The sequence below is a fragment of the Dioscorea cayenensis genome, chromosome 8 (genome assembly GCF_009730915.1).
Source record: "Dioscorea cayenensis subsp. rotundata cultivar TDr96_F1 chromosome 8, TDr96_F1_v2_PseudoChromosome.rev07_lg8_w22 25.fasta, whole genome shotgun sequence".
Lineage (NCBI taxonomy): Eukaryota > Viridiplantae > Streptophyta > Magnoliopsida > Dioscoreales > Dioscoreaceae > Dioscorea > Dioscorea cayenensis.
In genome coordinates this window covers 6,335,091-6,356,677 of record NC_052478.1, presented here as the reverse complement: position 1 = coordinate 6,356,677, position 21,587 = coordinate 6,335,091, and the positions used below count along the sequence as shown (strand labels likewise).

At 34.6% G+C, this 21,587-nt stretch overlaps 1 protein-coding gene across 4 annotated transcripts in view; it reads left to right on the top strand.

Moving 5' to 3' along the window:
* LOC120266901 (GPI ethanolamine phosphate transferase 1) overlaps positions 1 to 21,587 on the top strand; it is a 41,077-nt gene that overhangs the window by 9,777 nt on the left and 9,713 nt on the right. For 2 of the 4 annotated variants that reach the window (XR_005538305.1, XM_039274554.1), the window contains exons 3-17: positions 2,358 to 2,513; positions 7,671 to 7,964; positions 10,843 to 11,060; positions 11,150 to 11,224; positions 11,338 to 11,404; positions 11,808 to 12,139; positions 13,113 to 13,346; positions 13,434 to 13,621; positions 13,819 to 13,957; positions 14,034 to 14,142; positions 15,200 to 15,302; positions 15,405 to 15,594; positions 17,247 to 17,345; positions 17,447 to 17,505; positions 19,651 to 19,756. Coding sequence is in view for 3 of the 4 variants with exons in the window: in XM_039274554.1 (XP_039130488.1) it covers positions 2,358 to 2,513; positions 7,671 to 7,964; positions 10,843 to 11,060; positions 11,150 to 11,224; positions 11,338 to 11,404; positions 11,808 to 12,139; positions 13,113 to 13,346; positions 13,434 to 13,621; positions 13,819 to 13,957; positions 14,034 to 14,142; positions 15,200 to 15,302; positions 15,405 to 15,594; positions 17,247 to 17,345; positions 17,447 to 17,505; positions 19,651 to 19,756 (2,369 nt within the window). In the remaining variant the exon portion in view is untranslated. Of the gene's footprint in view, positions 1 to 1,987; positions 2,514 to 7,670; positions 7,965 to 10,842; positions 11,061 to 11,149; positions 11,225 to 11,337; positions 11,405 to 11,807; positions 12,140 to 13,112; positions 13,347 to 13,433; positions 13,622 to 13,818; positions 13,958 to 14,033; positions 14,143 to 15,199; positions 15,303 to 15,404; positions 15,595 to 17,246; positions 17,346 to 17,446; positions 17,506 to 19,650; positions 19,757 to 21,587 lie in introns of all 4 variants that reach the window. The other 2 variants (XM_039274555.1, XM_039274556.1) reach the window with 1 other exon arrangement.

The window sequence follows — 21,587 nt, the reverse complement described above, 5'->3', positions numbered from 1 at the left end:
AGAGGCGCCATTGAAATCAGCTACATTATACAAGAAAAATTTACAAAACTCCCAGTTCTGGGGTCGTCAGTACAGTGGGAATGCCCTCCATCACTCAATAGTAAATAATTGGAGCCCATGCATGGCTTCCCAAATCTTGGCAGTTCCTTGCATGGTAACCCAACCACAATGATGCGCCTTTGGAGGCAGTCGAGATAAGAAACATCCGAGGCAGTGTTGTTAAGGCACTCGCCTAGGCGCTCAGGCGCAATGCTAAACCTCATTAGAAGGGTCAAAGTTAAGGCACTTTTAGTCAGACGAGGGTTTTTTTGTGCTTTTTTGTGCCTTTTTTGGAGCCCAAGGCGTGAAAAAGTCTTGCCTGATGGAAAAACTGTTGGTCTTCTATTGTTTAAAAGAACCACAATTTACTGGGCATTGATATTTGAAAAATCTCTAAGTCTATTAAAAGAATAGAATCTAATTACTAAACAATAAATATATTAAAAATAGAAGTATGGTAGTTTTCTACATAGAAGATGAAAACATGAATTTAGAGTTTGACATTAATGATGATGATTATTAGTTGTTTATGATTTTAGGAATAGAATTCTGACTTTAAGATTAGACAAGTTTGTTAATATTAGAGTTTTAGGCTATAAGCTTTCTATTTGTCTATCATATACCATATATGTGTATATATATATATATATTCTTTATGTGTGTGCGCCTTACTTCGATCAGGTGCGTGCGTTTTTTGCGCCTTGCTCCTTGCTCCTTGGGCGATATGAGGGTCCTAGCGCCTCGAGTGCGCCTTACGCCCTTAACAACATTGATCTCGGGAATGTAGCATAGAAGGAGTTGCATGATTGCTTTTTGCTTTAGGTCCTTCCTTAATGAGACAGTGTAGTTCCTTTTGCATTTGGACCATGTTCTGGTTGGTGGCTCAGTGGAAGTACTCTCTAATGAGGGAGTCATCCTTTCCTCCTTAGTGAAGCCAACTAGTCCGTCTCCATCACCAAATTCTTCTAGTTATTCTTAAGATAGCAAAAATAAATAAATAAAACAATGAACTCTAATCAAAATCCAAAATAATAAGAATAAATGCTAAAATAAAATTTGGAGTTATTATGAGATAATTTTCAAACTTTAAATAAAAAAAACATCTTATACAATTAGAGATATCTGGATTAAAAAAAAGAAAGATAATATCTATCACCAAATTATTCGAGATATTCTTCAGATAATAAAATAAAAATAAAACCAAAAAATAAAAAAAATTGCTTGTGATTTTGAGATCAAAACAAAAAGAAAAACACAAAGAAAGGACTTATGAATTTTTGTGATGGATGAGGTGTCCATATAGGGTGGCTTCAACTGTAGTCCTTCATGGAATGTTTTTAGGTTTTTCTGCGAGATTCTATTGTTGCAAGAAGATGGACGGGCTACTTTCTCTTCCAGTGAGTTTTTAGGGTTCTAAGGAGATGGACTTTTTAATTATTTTGGCCAAAGGAGCACTTTAGGTTGGAAGGATGAAGTTGGAAGGAGCTCTAGGATGGAAGAAAAGGAGAAAGAGAACAGGTTGGTGTGAGAAGAACGAAGAAGATGGAGGAGAGAAGAAAGGAGATGGATTTTCTCCCTCACAAGTCACGTCACTCTTTAAGTTTTTAATTCATTAACGACCTAGACCCAGGGTTGCTGGTTACCAGGTTATTGACTATGATTTATCATTTAACCACATGCCTATCTTATGTCAGCATCCCATGTGTAAAAAGTAGTCCACATGGCATGCAGGTTCTAGAGATAAGCGGAATAAGGTCTTTCCTATTGTTTTGTTATATTATTTCGGCTGCTCTGCCATTTGCTGATATCTGTATTAAATAGGACGGTGTGGTTACTGTGGTACTCTCACTGCTTTGCTAGTTTCCTTTTGCTGTCTCAAATGTCATAATGAAATGCTTCTCCTTTCCTGAACCTGCAAAAAATGAACCAGGACCTCATATTTTTTCAGGTTCCATTTTCTCTTAAGCATGATTGTAGCAACGTGAGCTGCATGGTGCACTTCCTGTTTGGAATGCTATGACCATCCACCCAGATGTGCAAGGCATCATTGACAGAAATGCGTAGATGAGAATTATTCTAAACTTTAAAACAACATTACATTCAAGGTCATGCTAACGCGATGAAGTGATGCTGGATAATTGAGCAACTTCTTAGCTGTGCCAATTGGACTGGAATTACCTTAGAATTTATTTCCCTTTTCTCTTAAATAATTTCTTGTATAACACTTCTGTTATTCTTAACTATCATTGACTGCTACCTATTGATGAAATTTGGAGTCTTTTTTGGAAAGTTGACTAATTTTCTTGTGCCTTTTGCAGGGTGGAAAGCCAATCCTGTTGAGTTTGATTCGGTTTTTAATCGGAGTCGCCATACATTTGCTTTTGGTAGTCCAGATATTGTTCCTATTTTCTGCCTCAATGTTCCTCACAGCTCCTGGAATACATATCCCCATGAATTTGAGGACTTTGCATCAGGTTAGGATTTCAAATGCTTTATTATATTTAACACACCCACTACTGTATTGAATCTACTTCAGCCATATCTCACCCAAAGCGACTCATTGGCTAGTTATAGCTAAAGAAAAAATTCTTGTTTTGTGGATGGGATGAACCACTAGAGGATGGTTGACTGGAACAATTTAAAATGTCAATAGCCATTGAAGACATAACAGGTTTCTGAAAATGGTCCAAATTGCCAGAGTACATACAAATATTTATAAATAATAAAGCGTAAAGACTAAGTGTTGCTTCTTAGGATATATAACTCTTGAAATTTAGTGTTGACTAGTTTGAATTTTGAGAAATTGAAAATAGTAATAATCCATGTAGGTTCTGGATCCACACTTTAGTTTTGATAACTTCTTGTGAAGCTTCTAAGGAAATTGGGCAAACTCATTTGATTTGGATAATTGTAAACTTTTCATAAATTGTAGATTTGGAAGAAAATATGAGTCTTGTTAGAAATTTTATTGAAACACTCAAAATATATATCGGACTGATTACCTTAATTTGTAATGATCTTAGGAAAATTGGAATGATATTAGACTAAATACTGAATTTTGGAAAATAATGAGAATCACATGGTAGAATTAGATCTCATAAATAATAAGACTTGGTACTGAATTTGTAATGCCACTTTGATAGTTTATATCTTGTTCCGAACTTGATTTGAAATAGGTGACGATTTTTCCAACAGAAATTATTTGAAAGGTGTTTAAAGGAAAAATCTTATCCACTCAAAGCAATATTAGATAGAGGAGCATCTCGTTGCTGTGTCAAATACTCTACATTACCATCATATTGCTATGAACATCTACCACAATTTGTAAGTCTTCATGGTCTTAACAACACAAAAGAAACTAGACTACGGGTAAAAACAGGAAGCATTATCTTGAACAAAGAAAAATACCCTCTACCACTTATGTAACCCCCGTAATTTCAGGAGAACTCCAACTTGTAGTAGGAATGAATTTTATACATTCTTTTAAAGGTGGAGTCAAAATAGAGGGAGGAGCTGTAACGTTCTACAGAAAAAGTGATATACTGCAAACCTCTCCAATAGTCAATAAGCCTTTAGTAATGGAAGAGGAAGTGACTATAAATCACATTACAGAAATCCAGGCACAAGATTATTTGTTCTACAATATTGGTAATCTTACTGATTTTGAACAACAAATGATACCTGTACTCAATAAGTTAGAGGAAAACCAAATTATTGACAATAATCCTCTACAGCATTGGCAGAAAAACAAAATTCTCTGCAAGCTAGACATTATAAACCCAGATATATCTATACAAGATAAATCCATTATACCTTCTCCAGAAATGACTGAAGAGTATAAGAAACATATTATTGAACTAATGGCCTTGGGAGCCATAAGACCATCTAATAGTTGACATTGAACAACAGCATTCATAGTCAACAAACATTCTAAACAAATCAAAGGAAAGAGTAGAATGGTCTACAGCTACAAAAGATTAAATGATAACACCGACAAGGATCAGTATACTCTTCCAGGTATTGACTACTTATTAATGAGAATAAAAGACAAAAAAGTCTACCGCAAATTTGATTTGAAATAAGGGTTTCATCAAATAATGATGGATCCCAGCAGCATTGAATGGATAGTTTTTATCTGCCCTTAGGGACATTTTGAATGGCTCGTTATGCCCTTTGGTCTAAAGAATGCCCCTTCAGTATTCCAAAGAAAAATGGATAATCTTTTTGGAAAATATTCTGATTTCATCTGTATTTACATAGATGATATTTTAATATTTTCTGAAGAAATAAACCAACATGTCCAACATTTACTAACATTCTTTAGCCTATGCAAAGCTGAAGGATTAATCCTATTAAAAACAAAGATGAAAATCGGAGTTTCTAGGGTTGAATTCCTTGGATTAGAAATAGGAGATGGGAAAATCCAACTCCAACCCCATGTCATCAAAAGCATACTAGAATACCCTAGCCAACAGCTAGAAGACCTAAAGGGTCTACAAAGATTTTTAGGAATACTTAATTATGCAAGGAATTATATTCCAAACTTAAGTAGATACACTAGAGTATTCTACAACAAATGCTCTATAAAAGGAGAAATAAAATTCAATTCACAAGATTGGAAAATGATAGGGAAAATTAAAGAGGTGATATCCAAACTACCCCTTTAATTTTACCCAGGCCAAACAGCTATATAATTATTGAAACAGATGGATGTTTAGAAGGAAGGGGAGGGATCCTAAAATGGAACCTTCAAAAAATGAATCGCCTTGAACAGAAAAAATTGTCTGCTATTGTAGTGAAACTTATAAGACCACAATCATGGCAATAGATGCCGAAATAATGGCCTGTATATATTCTTTGGAAAAGTTTAAAATATTTCTATATGATAGAAAAGAATTTACACTTAGAACTGATTGTATAGCAATAGTTAATTTCTATAATAAAATGAATAATAAAAAGCTATCAATTAATAGGTAGGTAAATTTTTGTGATCAGCTCACAAGAACAGGGCTTCAAGTAGAAATCGAGCATATAAAAGGAAAAGATAACCTAGGAGTTGACAGGTTATCAAGGATAATAGCAACAAGTCCTTACAGGTAAAATGGCTGAAAAAGCCTCAAAGGTAAGGACTTACCACAGTTCAAAGAAGATGCTAAAGGAAACTTTAGAATTCCTTATGGGTTGGAATTAGACACCCAACAGAAAATACTCATTAATGCTTTATGGAGATCTTCTACTCCAACATCAAAGATAAGTGCACTAAATGCACTATGCTATTACTTCATTAAGGAAGCAAAACAAGATTTTGAATATTTTGTCCTTTTTGAAGGAACAAAAAAGGGAATTTATCACACATGGGGAAATCTTCAGAAGGCAGTAGGAAAAAGAAACTTCCCACAAGGATGGCGAGGTTTTTACACTAAGAGAGCTGCTGAAGACGCTTTTCAAACCTATCATGCTAATCCCACCTCAGAGAAAGGAGAAACCTCAGACAAAAATGTTTTTTCTGGAAAGAAGCTATTAGAAGAAGAAACTGAAAATAGCATGGATAGAACTTTTATCCAACAGATCAGAACACAAATAAACAAAAAAGAAAGAGACTCCAATACTTTCTCCATCCTAATGAATTTAAGGTCTTCTTTCAGACAGGACTGGTTGGGGAGATTACCTACAGAGGAACAAATGATTATCAACACAAAGGTAAAAGATGAATTTTATGCAACCATGACTGAACTCCAAGAGATCATCATAGATCTTAACGAGAATCAAGCCGAAGGACTTGAAATGGTACAGTTCCAAGGACTTCCTTTATAAAACCAGTATGCACCTTCAATTTTGCTTGCAAAAATAGAATGGGACCAGTTTGCTATAAAAGAACTAGTGGGAGAACTCTATGTTAACAGAATGCTACTACTATTATCTATTCCCACTGGGAAAGATGTAACAACATTTTGTCGACCAAAGCTTCAAGACATTATAAGAAGCTATGCACGTGGGTATTGCTTTGAAGCCCATATCTTGTCAAAGTTACCAAGATATTGTGGAAAGACTTTCATACCAGCTTCCCATCATATTTTTCGCAGTAGACATGTCCCCCACTGGCATAATTATACAACTGGTCCTTTTAATCTAAAATTCATAAGCCAATCAGTTGCTTATACAGAATATTTTATAAATTTTAAAGGACCAATTGATGACTGGGAACTGTTAGGAGAAATTCTGACGGCCAAAGTCTGGGTCCTTATTGGTGTTTCCATAAGGGCCAAAGGATCATGTCAAATCCCAGGAAGAAAACCTGAAGGATTTGGACGCACCACCTGTCCTACAGACATAGCACATGAAATGGACAAAAATGATGCTGCAGTTGCTAATGCTATGGAGTCTTAACACAAGTCATACAGAATTAGATACACTCTCTAGAAGACTGAAGTGAAAAGTCTAAAATACCCTCCACTGTGTTAATAATTAAAGGGTATCTTATGTAATTATTTCTTTACCAAGGCTGCCCTTTCTTTAGACAGCTGTCAAGGGTAGTTTATGTAATTAGCACTTATAACTCCTTCTATACAAGGAATTCACTCTTTGTAAAAGGGATATAGTTCAAGGACATGACTCTTTTTAGTATAACTTATGGGATGAATAAGTTTGACATTTGACTTCTAAGGACATGAAGCCTTTGTTTTCCATGAGTTAGATTTTTTGAAACTTGTGAGGTTAGTTGTGGAAATTAATGATGACTCTTTTTAGTAGTAACTCAGACAAAAAATGTGGGTGGTTTCATCTGAAGTTTAAGGATTTAACTAGTTTGTTTCTATAATTTGTTTTAAATCTATGAATGCTGAAAGTTATTGATTAATCTTTTTATGTTAGATTTTATCAAATTTAATTTGCTAAAGAAATAGGTAAGGCTTAGCATGATTTGATTGGATTGAATTGATCTGAGTACATGATTTCGTTTAATGATTATGTTAGACCTATTTTTATTTTTTATTTGTTTGGTAATTGAGCTGACACGTCTTTGACCTTATCTTGATGCAATGTAAGTTCTGATTTGTCTTGGGAGTGGTTACGATATGTTTGCATTTATCTATGCATAAATACATGCATATGCCTATCTATGAAAATTCACAATTGGTTTAATTGTTTAAACCCTGTAAAAGATGACTCTTGACATTATTAGGATTTGTTCGGTCTGGAAGAATTAAGTACTACTTGGCGTTTGGAACCTAAACTTTTTTTTACATCGCAAATATACATATGGCAATAAAGGTTCAAATATTAGTTAGCTTTTTTTGTCAAAGAATTGGAGTAGCTCTGCTTTTGTTTTTTGTTTATCTTCAGTTTCAAATTTAAATGGAATACATATTTGTGTATGATAGTTAGTCAACGGAACTTCTTTAGCATGCATTCTTTTGATTGTGCTACTAAATATTATATGCAAATCTCAAATAATCTTGGTTGAATCTGAAGTTTGGTTTACTGAAGAATGATATACAAAAATTTTCTAACAATTTTGATACCTTAGTATTATTAAATATTACTATTCCTTATTGTGTAAATAATTTTACATTTATATGTCTTTGTTGAATATTTACTGGAGTTGACCTAAAACAATTCTTGCTTTATTTCAGATGCTGCCTTTTTGGACCATTGGTCATTTGATCAATTTCAGAGCCTTCTAAATAGATCATATAAAGATCCAAAGTTGAAACAGTTACTATTGCAGGATAATTTGGTTGTATTTCTGCATCTACTTGGTTGTGATACCAATGGTCATGCACATCGTCCCTACTCATCCATCTATCTTAACAATGTCAAAGTTGTAGATCATATTGCTGAAAGTGTTTATAATCTTGTTGAAAGCTACTTCAATGACAACCAAACTGCTTATATTTTTACAGCTGATCATGGAATGAGTGACAAAGGTTTGGAAACATTTGAATTGCTCTTCAAAATTTTTCTATGTATTTTCCTCCTGTAATTTATTATGTTCATAATGGCTCCTACTGCATCTAAATTTGAATTTTTTCCTGCATTTAGTTGCTGTCAACACTAGATGTTTCTCATGATCTAGAAAAATTGTAATGGTTGAGTTCAAGTTATGGATCTCAATATCTCTGACTTGGCTTTTAACAAAACCTTAAGTAGGAGCTATAATGATTGAGCATGTTGACTGCAGCTTGCAAAAAAATTACTTTGTTTGAATGACTAACATATAATGAATACAGGGTCACTGGAAGACATTAAGACTATGCTCAATACACTTTTAAATTATAGAACTAGATTTATTGCGTTGTTTGGCTCTATAAATACTGTATCAGTGAATTGCTTCCATGATCCCCAAGTTGCAACTGTAATAGATCATTAGGTTCCATTTTCTGCTGCCCACATATGCTTCACAAGTCACCAAATCTTGGAAATGAACTTCTAATGGTGACTTACACCAGTCAATTTTAGCATGGTATTTGTAACCACAAACTGTAAATATCCATTGGGTTAGGGGCTCGCTTGAGGTAGCTTTTATTTTTCCCCTTAACATAAGTGCTAATGTTGTGCTCATGTATTTACTTGGATGGGCCAAATTAGGACAACTAGCTAGAGGCCCAATCAGCTTGCTGATATATTTAATGAACACATATACTAGCTGGATAAGGCAATTAGCGTTATCTGAATGTTACTAATGTTAACTTTAGATGAGCCAAAAACATTGTGCTAAACATGATGAGATTTACCTGAGAACCCCACAAACATTAAACTTAATGATTGTGGGTGAAGAAGAAGTTTACCTCAAAAGGTCCCTAAAGGTTATACCTACTTAGTGAGGGCGTGGAAGCTTAACTTCGAAGTTTTAAACATGTCATTGTTGCACAACCGCAAGTGCACGGTTTTGTCAAGTAGTAAATAAGTTATCGATCCCATGAGAACCAAACGCGATTACTAATCTATTGCAACAATAGGCTATCTAGGCAATTAAAAAATGGGAGAATAAAAACAACAAAGTAGCAGAAAGTACACAAATTAGGAATACAGAGATGCAGGGGTGTGGACTAGGATTCAGATTTAGATGAACTTAGGTTTGGGAACTCACCACAAAGTGCAATGAATGATGTGTTTGGATCTAAACTTGGTTTGGGTATACTATTTGAAGGGTAATAATCCTCAACTACTTGTCACTCTCTTTCAAGAGATAACAAATTGGTCTTGATTAGGCCATCTCCTACTTTCATAGTAGATGAACCCTTTCAAAACCCTAATAAGATCAATGATTATATGATGAACCCTCAAGAATTACCTTTCAGTAAATTCAGGGTGACTTAAGAGGGTCCAAGACCTTGATTAACCTTTCAGTTAACCTTGATCTCTGAGATAAAGCAAGCAAGGCTTTCACACTCACAAGCTATGATACTTGAATCAAAAGCCAACTCAAAGAAATCTACCTTTAAGCACAAAAGATCCATACAAAAGTAACAACACATCAAACAATCACTACTTTGGGCTAATCCCAAACCTAAAGAGAAGTTTTACACTTCCATGTCTCAATTACAAAGATAAATAGGAAGAATAAAGGTTATGTAAAGACAAAACACAACAGGGCTTGGAAAACTCTCTATGATGTCCTCAAAGATCTGATCTTCAATTCTCTAGCCCTCTTCTCCTTCTTCAGCCCCTTTCAGAGCCTTCAGAAGTCCCTTTTTCTCTTCTCCAGCTGCCTTCTTTTTGCTCCTTGCCTTTTCTTCCCCTCAAAACCCTTTCATGATGCTTTTTTATAGCCAGTGATAGGAATTGGGCCCTAGTTAACTTTACAGACCACAAGTACTTTCACAGACTACAGGTGAGTGGTGCCTTAGAGAAGCTGGTCCTCAGTCTATCAGAGTTTCTTGGTCAGCTCCAGCCTTCTACAAACAAAATAACTAAAAGGAGTAGTTTGTACAAAAAAGAAAGTGGAAATCATTACAAAGGCTAAGAAAATGCATGATTAATGATGGATCACTAGCTAAATGCATGGTGATAATAATACAATTTTTATGTACAACAGGCATCCAAGTGAGGAAGTGACTAGTGAAAAGGGAAAAAATGTGAGGAAAGTTAAAGTAGGAAGATAAAAAGATGTCAATAGCAATATTTGAAACTTGGGGTACTCAATTTATATCGATTGACTGCCTCCATATGTTGCCTCTAGCAAATACTGCTATTTTTAGTTTGCTATCTTCCAAATCATTCCTGCATCAGATCCAGACTGATTTTGTTTCCTGATCCTTTGATAAAATGATTTATTCTCTTCAAGCTTGAAAACAGTAGACATGAGTTGGCCAAGCCACATCCTATTGTTTCCTGATTTCTATGCACCAAGTCCTGTATCTAGCTTTTTCTGGTGTTAGTTATGTGCTTTCTTTTAAGCCAATTGCTTATGGTACATGTTACTGGTTGATAGCTTCTCTTGAAATTCATTGCTTTGAGCGGTATACTTTAGCATGACAGATTGAAGTAATTTGAAATCATGCTAGTCTATTACAACTCTTGCCATATCAATGTCAACTGTGGGATGGAATTGCCAGGTATCTGAGTATAAAAGTGTACATTGTGAACTTCTGTAAGTTGTTGCTGAATTTTGCTTTAGATATTGTTCATAACAGGTTTGTGTGTTAGCTTTCTACATCGATCCCTCTTGAAGGAATTTATTCTTATGTAATCTTAGGCCCCCTCTTTCCCTTTTTCCCCTTCAAATTGGCTTTCAAGCCGTAGTTGTTGATTTTCAGCTTGATGTGTGTATATGCTCTGGTATGATTATGATTGGACTGGCAGGAAGTCATGGAGACGGGCATCCTAGCAACACTGATACTCCATTGGTTGCTTGGGGAGCTGGGATTCGGAGTCCCATGTGGTTGCTTCATAGTAGCCAATCAGATGATGGTTTTCGATTTGTTGATGATCATGGGCATGATTTGCCTACGCCTGTTGAGTGGGGTCTCACTGGCATAGAAAGAGTTGACGTCAATCAAGCTGATATAGCACCTCTAATGGTACAGACTTTCTATTGAATCTTATATTACTGCTTTTTCCGCGAATAATTTTTGTTCTGCCTCTTCTTTTGCCTTTATTTTTCCCACAGGCGACTCTAATTGGTTTACCTTGTCCTGTCAATTCTGTTGGGAATTTGCCACTGGATTATCTCAGATTAAATAAGGTCAGATCAGAAGTTGTAAGCTATATTGATTGTATTCCTTACATTATAATCTCTCTCTCTCTCTCTCTCTCTCTCTCTCTCTCTCACTTATGTATTTTGTTGGCTCTAATTAGGCGGATGAAGTTGAGGCTGCTCTGGCAAATACAAAGCAAATTCTGAATCAATTCCTTCGCAAATCATGTATCCTTTTATAGAGTTGCTTTCAATATCAATTTTTATGCTGGCATAAAGTTCTCATAAGTCACTATTGTATGTGGAATTCTGATTTCTGTCCTACTTTACTGATTTTACTTGCTTTTCATAACCAAATCATAGCTTTTTTCCTTTATCATGTATGCATTTTAAGAATTATAGCCTTTGAGTTACTTTTCCACTATTTCATCTGTTTTTTTTCCATAACTTTGGTTTCATTTGTTTGTATCTGGTGCACATTAAGTTTTGAGAAAATTATTTTCTCTTTTGATCAATTAGAGAAAACCTGATTTCTTCTACACATCACCTTCACAGTAGTTATTAATAAAATAAGGGGAGAATTATATGAAATTTTCATCACCTTATGAGTTTTCCTTGATTCAAGATGAAGATTTGAAGCAGTTGAATTCATTGCACTTCAGGCCATATAAACCATTGATGAATTATTCATCAATTCTAAGTGAGATTGAAGATCTTATATCTGAAAGGAATTTTGAGGCTGCTATGAAGTCCTCCACAAAACTGAGAAGCTTGGCTCTGACGGGCCTTCATTACTTTCAAACTTATGATTGGCTGATGCTCATGACTGTGATTACTCTTGGGTACATTGGATGGATGGTCAATCTCATACTTCATGTACTTCAGTCATATACATATTTATCAGCGAATGTTTCGCTGAGGAAACAGAAGGTAGCACCTGGAACTGGAAGCACAATAAAAAGGGTATGGATATGCTGTGCTATTAAACTTTTGTGTTCATAAGCATTCTGTTATCTACTTTTTATTCCTTGTTTTCATCAACAGAATTTTTCCCTATTCATGTATGGGAAATTTGCATATACTCACCTAAAAGATTATATTTGCACATACTCCCACAAAATATCATATGTGCACATATACTTGAGCCTTATTTGCATATGTACACACAACCCCATTATTTGCATATATGCCCCTGCAGTAAACAGTCAACTGAGAAATTCTTCTAAAGATATTTTTACCCTATATATTACCTTTTATTCTTGTAACCAGGTCCAATATGATCCCCTTCTCCCTTTGATTGGTCTTTTTCTTTGGTAGTATAGCAACATTACATTTGATTAATAATGCACTGGTAACAAGTTTGGTAAGATTATAAACAAATCTATAAACTTTGGAAGTCAATCCATTAAATCCACCACTAAGAAAATCTGCAATACGCCTTAAAAGCACCATTTAGGAGAAATTTTGCAGGGGCATATATGCATATAATGATGGGGATACGTATATGCCATACATGATCTTTTGTGAGGGTATATATGCATATTTCTTTTCATGTATTAACCACCTAACAAATTTATTATTTGTCCAGTTTTAATGGCTAGCTTATGTTCTTTGTCCCCCTTTTATTTTCTTTTTTTATTTGCAGTTTGAATTTCTTGTAGTAAAATAATGTGGTTAGCTCATTTTTTTCTTCACTTGGGTTTGCCAACCATGCAAATTTCAACTCATAGTGAACAATATATTTCTTTGTCCAATTTCAGAATTTACCTTCTTTCAAAAAATATTGAACAGGAAGCAACAACCATGCTTTGTTTGTTCTTGATACATAACTTGTTTGATCTCTGGATCTGACAGACGGATTATTCTCGTATTTGCATTATCGCGTTATAACTGTTCCTTCCCTATTCTGAAGTGTTTGTATACCATTGTTTTGCAGGTGCATCTAGGTGGATGTCTGCTAATCTGTTTACTTTCCACCATCATGTATTTGGAGAATGCTCCCCTTCTGTATCATGCTTACTTTGCTATGACTGTTTTTCTTTGGACGCAAATTTTTAGTAATGTTCCATTTTTAAAGGCAGTATGGAGAGATATTGCTAGTAGAAAGCTTGGCTCTAGTATGAAGCTTCTTTGCATATCAACTTTATCGATCTTCATTCTTGAATGCCTGGTATGGCATGCTATTTGGAATTTTGTCGTCAGCTGCATCTGCACAATTCTTTCTATTTTAGCTTGACTGTTTTTTTTACTAATTCAGGTCAGCAGCTTTTCTGAAAGAAAATTGTACACTTGGTGTTTTCTTACCGTGGGAATTGTGGTGGCACTATTTATTTTCTTGTGTAGGCTTCAAAGATCTTTTATGGCGATTTATATATGGATGGCATGCTGGTTCATATCCACATTTACTTTGATGCCTGCAGAAATTCCTGATAACACCAATCTTGTGTAATTCTCATTCGCTTGTGATTTATACCTTCCTGTTACCAGAAGTTATATGTTTTTCTTTTTTACTTTCTACTCATTCAGTAACAACTTGCATGGCATTTATTAACTATGGATATCTAGCTCTTAAACATGGTTGTTGCCAGCTGTTTCTGATAAGGTCATTAATAAAATTTGTTGATTTATGTAACTTTGCGCAGAATTCTCAGTGGAGCTCTAGCAGTGTTGATAGGAATGGCAGCCAGATGGTATGGTTCTAGCAATAAATGTGATAAGTTTTTGTTATTCTTTACCCAACACGATACGCGAACCAGAATTCCTTTGCTTTTTCAGTTTCAGGTACACATTGCAGGTAACACCATACAATGTCTTCCTTGTAAAGATATCTTATTATTTCATTCTTTTTTATTTGTAGGTATTTCTGGTTGTGTCGTCATCAGGGATGATCTGGCTGTCTACTTCTCACAGGTCTCGAGAGAAGGAATTAATGATGGCACACCAGTTGATAAACTGGTCCTTAGCTGGTGATTTTATCCTTAAAAATTCCACTTCATATGTTCCAAATGTTAGCCTAGTATTTATTATCATAGTATTCTTGGACTTTGTAATGACATTACGCACTAGTGATGTATTTCTAAATCTTGCAAATTTGTGAATCTTTCATATTTTCTGCTGTCTCTTGCTAATGTTGTTTCTTTTGGTGGTAATATGAAAAACTTTATCAATTTACATGAGCATAGTCCTGATTTTGTGGTCATGGCTGTTTGAGGGGAGAACATCCTTAGAAGAATCATATCAAGGTTTCCTATGGTCAAATAATATCATGTAGTTAAGGGGTGTCACTGTTCTTTAAACTCTTATTGGAAAATTTGTAAAACTGTGAAATTTTCAAGGAGAGAAATATACAATTCAATCTTAATTCTCTGGTAGTGGTTTCTGAAAATGGTACATAAAACCAAGTAACAAGGTTGCGTGCCCCATGTACTACCTGATGCTGCATAAGTGATTATGTTTGTTTGAAGTTCAATGACTTAAATCATTGCATAGGGTGTTGGTCCTGACATCGTTATCATCTACCAACATGTTCTATTGAGTTAGCAGTTGATTTGGAAAATGTTATGGTCTTGATTGTTATGTCTACACTCGCAGAATTGGTAAGCAGTTTTAGTCTAAGCATTTCTGTTGCCTTTGGATTTTATCCATGAATCTCAACTGTTTGTAACATGGTTGCCTCCACTTTGGTTTCAGTTGATATTTCATTATGATGCTTAGATGCCTTCTGGAGATTAGACAGTATTTTCTATTTTGCTTCTATCAATTTAGTTTGATCATATGATTTTGGGCATACAAATTTTTGTTAAGAGTAGTAAATGTTTTTGCTTTGCCATGATTTGTTCTAAGCTTTTTACATATGAGAAAGAGCACCCATGGCAATCTTGATTCTTGGCTTAAGTTATGATAGGAAAATAATATGAATACAATCCTTGTACTTTTTTAATCTATTATTCCAAATCATATTTGTGTCCCTGCAATGGACTTCTCTAGATGGTGATGTTTACTTGGGACATTTTTCCTCGACAGGCATTTCGTTGCTCATGCCTTTGTTTTCACCACGTGGCCTCTTGGAACGCTTGACCTCTATCTTCTTGGGTTTGGCACCACCGTTCTTATTATTGTCTATTGGGTAGATAACTTTATGAGCATATTCTATTTTAGAGTAAAATTCTTTTTTGAGAAATTTGAATGCCCAGGAGAAGTTTATTCCTTCTTTATTGGCTATGTACAGATATGAAGCTTTATTCTACAGTGCACTTTCACTGGTACTTATGGGCTGGATTTTAGTTGAATGTGCAATTCTGAATTTGACTGAAGGCAAGGATGCTGCAGGTCACATTGAAAGCCTGGAGGTTACAACAATAAATAATAATGATGAAAGAAACCTGCAGTTGTTTGACCTGAGGATTCCTTTGATATTTGTAGGTTTTTTTCTTATTCAGTATTTTATAGACATGATGCTTAATTTTCTTTAATTTGATGTTTTGAAAGTGTTTTGATATTTTCCACTATGACCCATTGTATGCATTACAATTATGGGTGCCACTTCTAAATTTATTTCCTTTTGTTTTTAACTATTTTAACCCTAGGATTTGTGGAGAGAAAATGACTATTTGTGGGAACTATTAGTAGGGAAGGCAAGATGAGGAAGAGCAATCTCAATATGTGAATTTAGTGAGATGGACATAAGCTAGTTCAATAGGAGGTGAGAGAGGATGCACTGAATTATAAAAAAAAATTCTCAGCTGGTAATTTTTAGCAAGCGGTGAAAGAACAAGGTTGTCTTCTAATGATGAAAATTTACACTGTTCATCCTTTGTTACTGTAAATTTTGTTTGGTTGCATTTCTTGTAGGTTTTTTTTCCTAAAGCAGATTGATCCATTAAATCACATCATCCTTGGATTTCACTTCATTTCTTTCTATATTTAAGTATAATAAATCTATGTGTACTTTAATTTATTTTATAACCTAATAATATATAGCACTTACTTTGTTTCTTGGACCTATGTTAGCTGTAGTGCCACTATGTCCTTATGTTTTCATGTTATTGATCTGTGTTAAATGTTTCTATTGATTTTTTATGGCAAAGCATACACATATGACTATGAGAGCACACATATTGTTCTCTACCTTTCTTTTGCATAAAATAAGGCTACTACTTTTCATACTCTTTAAAAATCAAGTTTGCTTTATTAATCCCTTTTTTTGGTTTTAAGTATTGTATGGTCTCTTTGGAGATGATGGCATGGAAAAACTGGGTTCTCACGAAATATTATTTTGCAAGATCATCTCTGCAACTGCAAAAGCTGCCTCTTTAACAAATTCAACGATGATGATTATTTAAAAGTTGTCAATATTATTTTGTAAAAGAAAAGTCGTCTACACTTGTTGTTTTCTGCATAATATGTATTTACCCATTTTTGGGAGCATTTTGTTGCAAATATTGAGTCCACTACTAATTAAAGCCTTTGTCATCTTCTTTCCAAACCTTTCTTTCTGATATTAAAATTGACCAAACATCATTGTTATAGTTTCTTTCTTTTCAAGTCTATATATGTAAGTGAGCTCACTGCTACACAGTCAATATAGTATAGTTTCTTCTTCTTCTGCTTCTTCTTCTGCTTCTTCTTCTTCTTCTTCACATCCAATGACTTCAGAACTTATGTTATAGTTGTTGTCTTCTCCATTATTCTAGTAGTGTTGTTGTTGATGTTGTTGTTCTTCTTCTTCTTCACATCCAATTAATTCAGAACTTATGTTATGGTTGTTTTCTTCTTCATTATTTTAGTAGTGTTGCTGATTCACATCCAATGACTTCAGAATTTATGTTATGGTTGTTTTCTTCCATCCAATGACTTCAGAACTTATGTTATGTTTGTTTTCTTCTTCATTATTCTAGTAGTGTTGCTGTCAATTGACACATCCAATGACTTCAGAACTTGTGTTATGGTTGTTTTTCTAATAACTTCAGAACTTATGTTATGGTTGTTTCTTCTTCATTATTCTAGTAGTGTTGCTGTCAATTGACACATCCAATGACTTCAGAACTTATGTTGTGGTTGTTGTCTGCAGATGGTCTTGTTTAATGTTGCTTTCTTTGGAACGGGTAACTTTGCTAGTATTGCTAGTTTCGAAATTTCATCTGTCTATCGTTTCATTACAGTCTTCAGTGTAAGAATCTGCACTCTGTATATTCTCCTTTTTTTCTCATTCTGGAGTTGTTATGCTTAATTTGTATTCCGAGTGCTAATGTGTTCTCTTTGTTATTGCAGCCATTTCTAATGGCTGCTCTGCTGATTTTCAAGTTGTTTATCCCATTTATGCTAGTCATGTAAGTTAAATTTTATTATTGTCTTTCTGTTTTCATAATTGATCTTGGTGTTTACATGTGAAATATTTTCTTGTTATACAGCATTCGTTAGAAAGGTCAATGCCTTTTTTCCCAATGGATATATATATATATATATATATCTTTGTTATTAAAATTAGATAATTCATGTGTGCATTTGGATTCCATAAAAATGCAATGTTTTCCTTGCCTCTTGCCATAACTTACAAGCAATCTCGCCACTATCACATTATTTATATTGTTAGATGTTTTTGTTTCCTAATGATTCTTGCATTTGGCTTCTATGATATAATTTTTTTGCGAAATTGGTTGATACATATCTAACAAAATGGGTGTATGATACACAAATTGAGCAAATGTTTCTATTTGCTATCATTTGTTTAGTCTTGTGTTTAAACCTTAGGCGTGTACTGTTCTGTTGCTTGCGTAGTTGCTTGGGTGGAAGAAAGCTTTAGCATAATAGGCGTGTAGTGGAGATAACATTTAGATGTGGGGGGAAAATTGGAAAGCTGAAGTAGACATTATTGCTCAAGGATCTAGTGAGGATTGCTTACAAATAACAGTAGTAATGTAGTGTGCAATTACAGTAAACTTGACTCTGAGTTTCTAGTGAGCGCTGCTTATAAATGAAGAAAATATGCAAAGATGCAGAAGTGGTGAGGAAGGGCATTGTGAAGTGTACGGTAATGACAAATACTACCTGGTTGGTGCATGGCTATGATGATGATATATTCTTTGAGCTTCAAAAGAAAACAAATTGATTAATTAATGGTAGTGTTGTAAATGAGTTGAGTCTAACTGAGAATTAAATTAAAGTTTGGATGAACATAATAAATATGTACCAGTATCAGAGACCAAATATGAGTTTGTTCTGTGAAATAATGGATATTCCTATTTAGGATTGACAAATAACTGGCTTGTGAGATGCTTGAATTACAGCTGAATTAAGCTCAAGTTCCATTTGACTATTAACAAGTGTTTAGTTTTCACAGCCACAACTTCAAAATGAAACCAACTATCTGGGGTTGGCTAACTATATGTGTTTTGAGATCAATGGGGTTATAACTTCAGATAATTACCTACATAAAGGGAATTGGTGAACTGTTTGATTTTTGGACACTGGCAAGGGATCTCTCTTTTGGATTAGTTCAGACATTAAATTGTAGTTAGCGAAAGTATAGCACATAATTTCAACTTTTTGTAGACCAACAACAAAAATATTGATCACTTTAGTGTGTGATTGGTTGTGAAATAACTTCGGAAGATCTAGGTCATTCCAAGTCATTCTGACCTGGTGATGGTTTTTTTTATATGATTTAATTAAATAAATGAATATGGTTATTAAATTGATTTTAAAAGATATTATACTATTAATGAATATCAATACTTTATCAGAATAGTATTAATTTAATTAAGATTAATTAAGATTTTTCATTCCAACTTGTATTGAGTAAAATTTGGGTCAACTGAATTTGAAGTTTTGTATCAAAGTAAATTTGACCCAATTTATCCCAACTTTTGCCAACCACCACCAAACACCCCAATGGCTTTCTTGGTGTTTGGAGCTTTAGCTTGGTCCTTTATTTCAGTAGTTTGCTGAACATATGATGTTACCATTGGTAAGTATGATTATTTTCTTTTGTTTACGTCAGGGATTGCCTAGTAAAACTATTTTGACACTTTATAGTCCAACTCTCTGAGAATTCTTAGAAGCATAGACATATATAAATTTATGCACATATATGGTTTGTCTTTCATGGTACATGGGTCATCATTCATCTTTTTATTTTTATCGCATGTTTCAAGTGTGTAGATCATGATCAACAGTTTTGACTTTCAATTTAGAGCCTTAGACCCTAACTAATTAATGTACTGAAGTAGGTGTAAAAATGTGTGCGCGCTCGTGTGCGTGTCAGTAATAAGACACAAAGTCCCTTAATTTTGAGAATTTATTTTTTATTTAATTGGTGCTTCAATAGTTAGATTGTGTTCGTCAAGCACTGCATTTGGGTCATTATTATACTTAAAATTTTAATTTGCTTTATGTTTATCTTATCAATGATCCATTTCTTATTTTGAATCTGCAGGCTTGACGTTGTTCTTATTTTTTTTTTAATCTTAATGCAGATGTGTCTTTGTTGCAATAACCAAGCTTGTGCGACTTCCACGGTTGGGGTGTTATTTTCTTGTGATCTTATTTTCAGATGTGATGACCATTCATTTCTTCTTTCTTGTAAGTAATATTGTTTTGATTTTCCTTTATGCTTTCTTGGCTTCTTTAAACAATCTGACCATTTTTTCTTCATTTCCATTTTGTTTTTGAAATTTGAATCTTAGGTTTAAAATCAGAATGATATAAGTATGGAATTTAGTCATAGTTGCAACTTGCAATGTCCTGTTTTTCATTTGTAACACAACATTTGCTAATAAGATCAATCTGACATCATCTCTTAAGCAAAATTTCTCTCTGCCACATGCTGTGAAACTCCTCTTGAACCTGTGTGTATCTGCATCTAATGAACAAGGTTGTTTGAAATGCAATGCTTCAACTTAGACAATTCTCAAAACTTTTTTTCCCTTGACATGGTTATTGAATCAATCCTTGCTAGCATTGTACAAACCTTACTGTGGTGAATGTGAACCTCATGTCATCTGTTGGAAAGCAACAGCTGGTATTTGCACAATGAAGGATAAATGATTTGACCAAAAAAAAATCTTCACACCCATCCCATCTATTACTTGTCTTCAAGGATAAATGGATGCTCATTCCAAAAATCTGGGCCCACTATGTTAACTTGTCCTAGAGTCAGCCTCTCGACAACATTTTCGTGTTTGTCCAAATTTGCCATCTCTTCCACCTTATCCATGTATATTGTCACACTCCACAATTTTCTCCACTAACATGCAAGGGCAAAGATGACCTTTTTCCATATTTGTCATGATTTGGTGGTAGGTGGAGAGAATTAGTGGGGGTTGGTGGGGAATATTTTATATTACTTGGGTGAGCCCTTGGATCAAAATGATCCTAGCCCTTGATTTGTTAGGTGAAGGGCTATATAAACCCCTCATGACAGTTGTAAAGACACACAAGAGTGCTTCATTACAAGCATCTATTATACAAGAGGTTTTTCCTCATCTTCTTGCTTGTTTATTTACTTGTGTTCTTGCATATTTACTTTCTTGCTTACTTGCTTTACTTTCTTGCCAAGTTTACATTTTCATTCTTGCAAGCTTGTAATTCTTAAGTATTCTAAGAGGGAAGGCTGCCTTGGTTTGGTTTGAACTTTGTTCAAACACGTGAAGTGTGAACAAAAACCAACCAAGGGCCACACGGAACCTTGAACAAATAACAAGCCCGTGACAATATGCAAGTGCCTTTTCTAAATATCGTAGGCAGCTTATCATAGTTTACACCGAGCTGAGAAAACATCTCATTTGTACCTTCCAACTGTGCACCCTTTAGTGTTTCTTCTGCCTTCATTCTATCGCGATTCTCTCTCATTGCGAAGGTGTGAATTTAATCAATGGAATATCACGCAAATCGGCAGCAGAAGTTTTTCTCTCAGTTTGATCTCGATGAGACGGTGCCACCTTTTAATTGGATTGCTGTGACACTTGATGGACATCAGTCTCGTCGATTCTCTGCAGTCCATAAATTTGAGAAACCCAATGATGAAAAAAGCTCTCAATTTGATGAATGCATGTGCAGTCTCTATGCTTGGGTGGTTTCCGGACATTGTTTTTGCTTATGGAGCTAGTGATGAATACAACTTTGTTTTCAAAGAGACAACTCAATTGGGGCCAAGGCGAAAGATTGCAATACTTTCGAATACTGTCATATTTCACCGCATTGTATGCAACGAATTGGAACAAATTCTTTCCCCATGAGGAGCTGAAGATACCATCAGCTTTTTATGGCAACATTATATGGTATCCAACAGCGAAAGTAGTCTGAGAATATCTAGCTGGGAGGCAAGAGGCCTGTGACATGAACAATCGATCCGATACTTGTTTTTGTTAGAGAAAAGGAAGAAAAATGCTGCTAAAAACTGCTGGAAAAATAT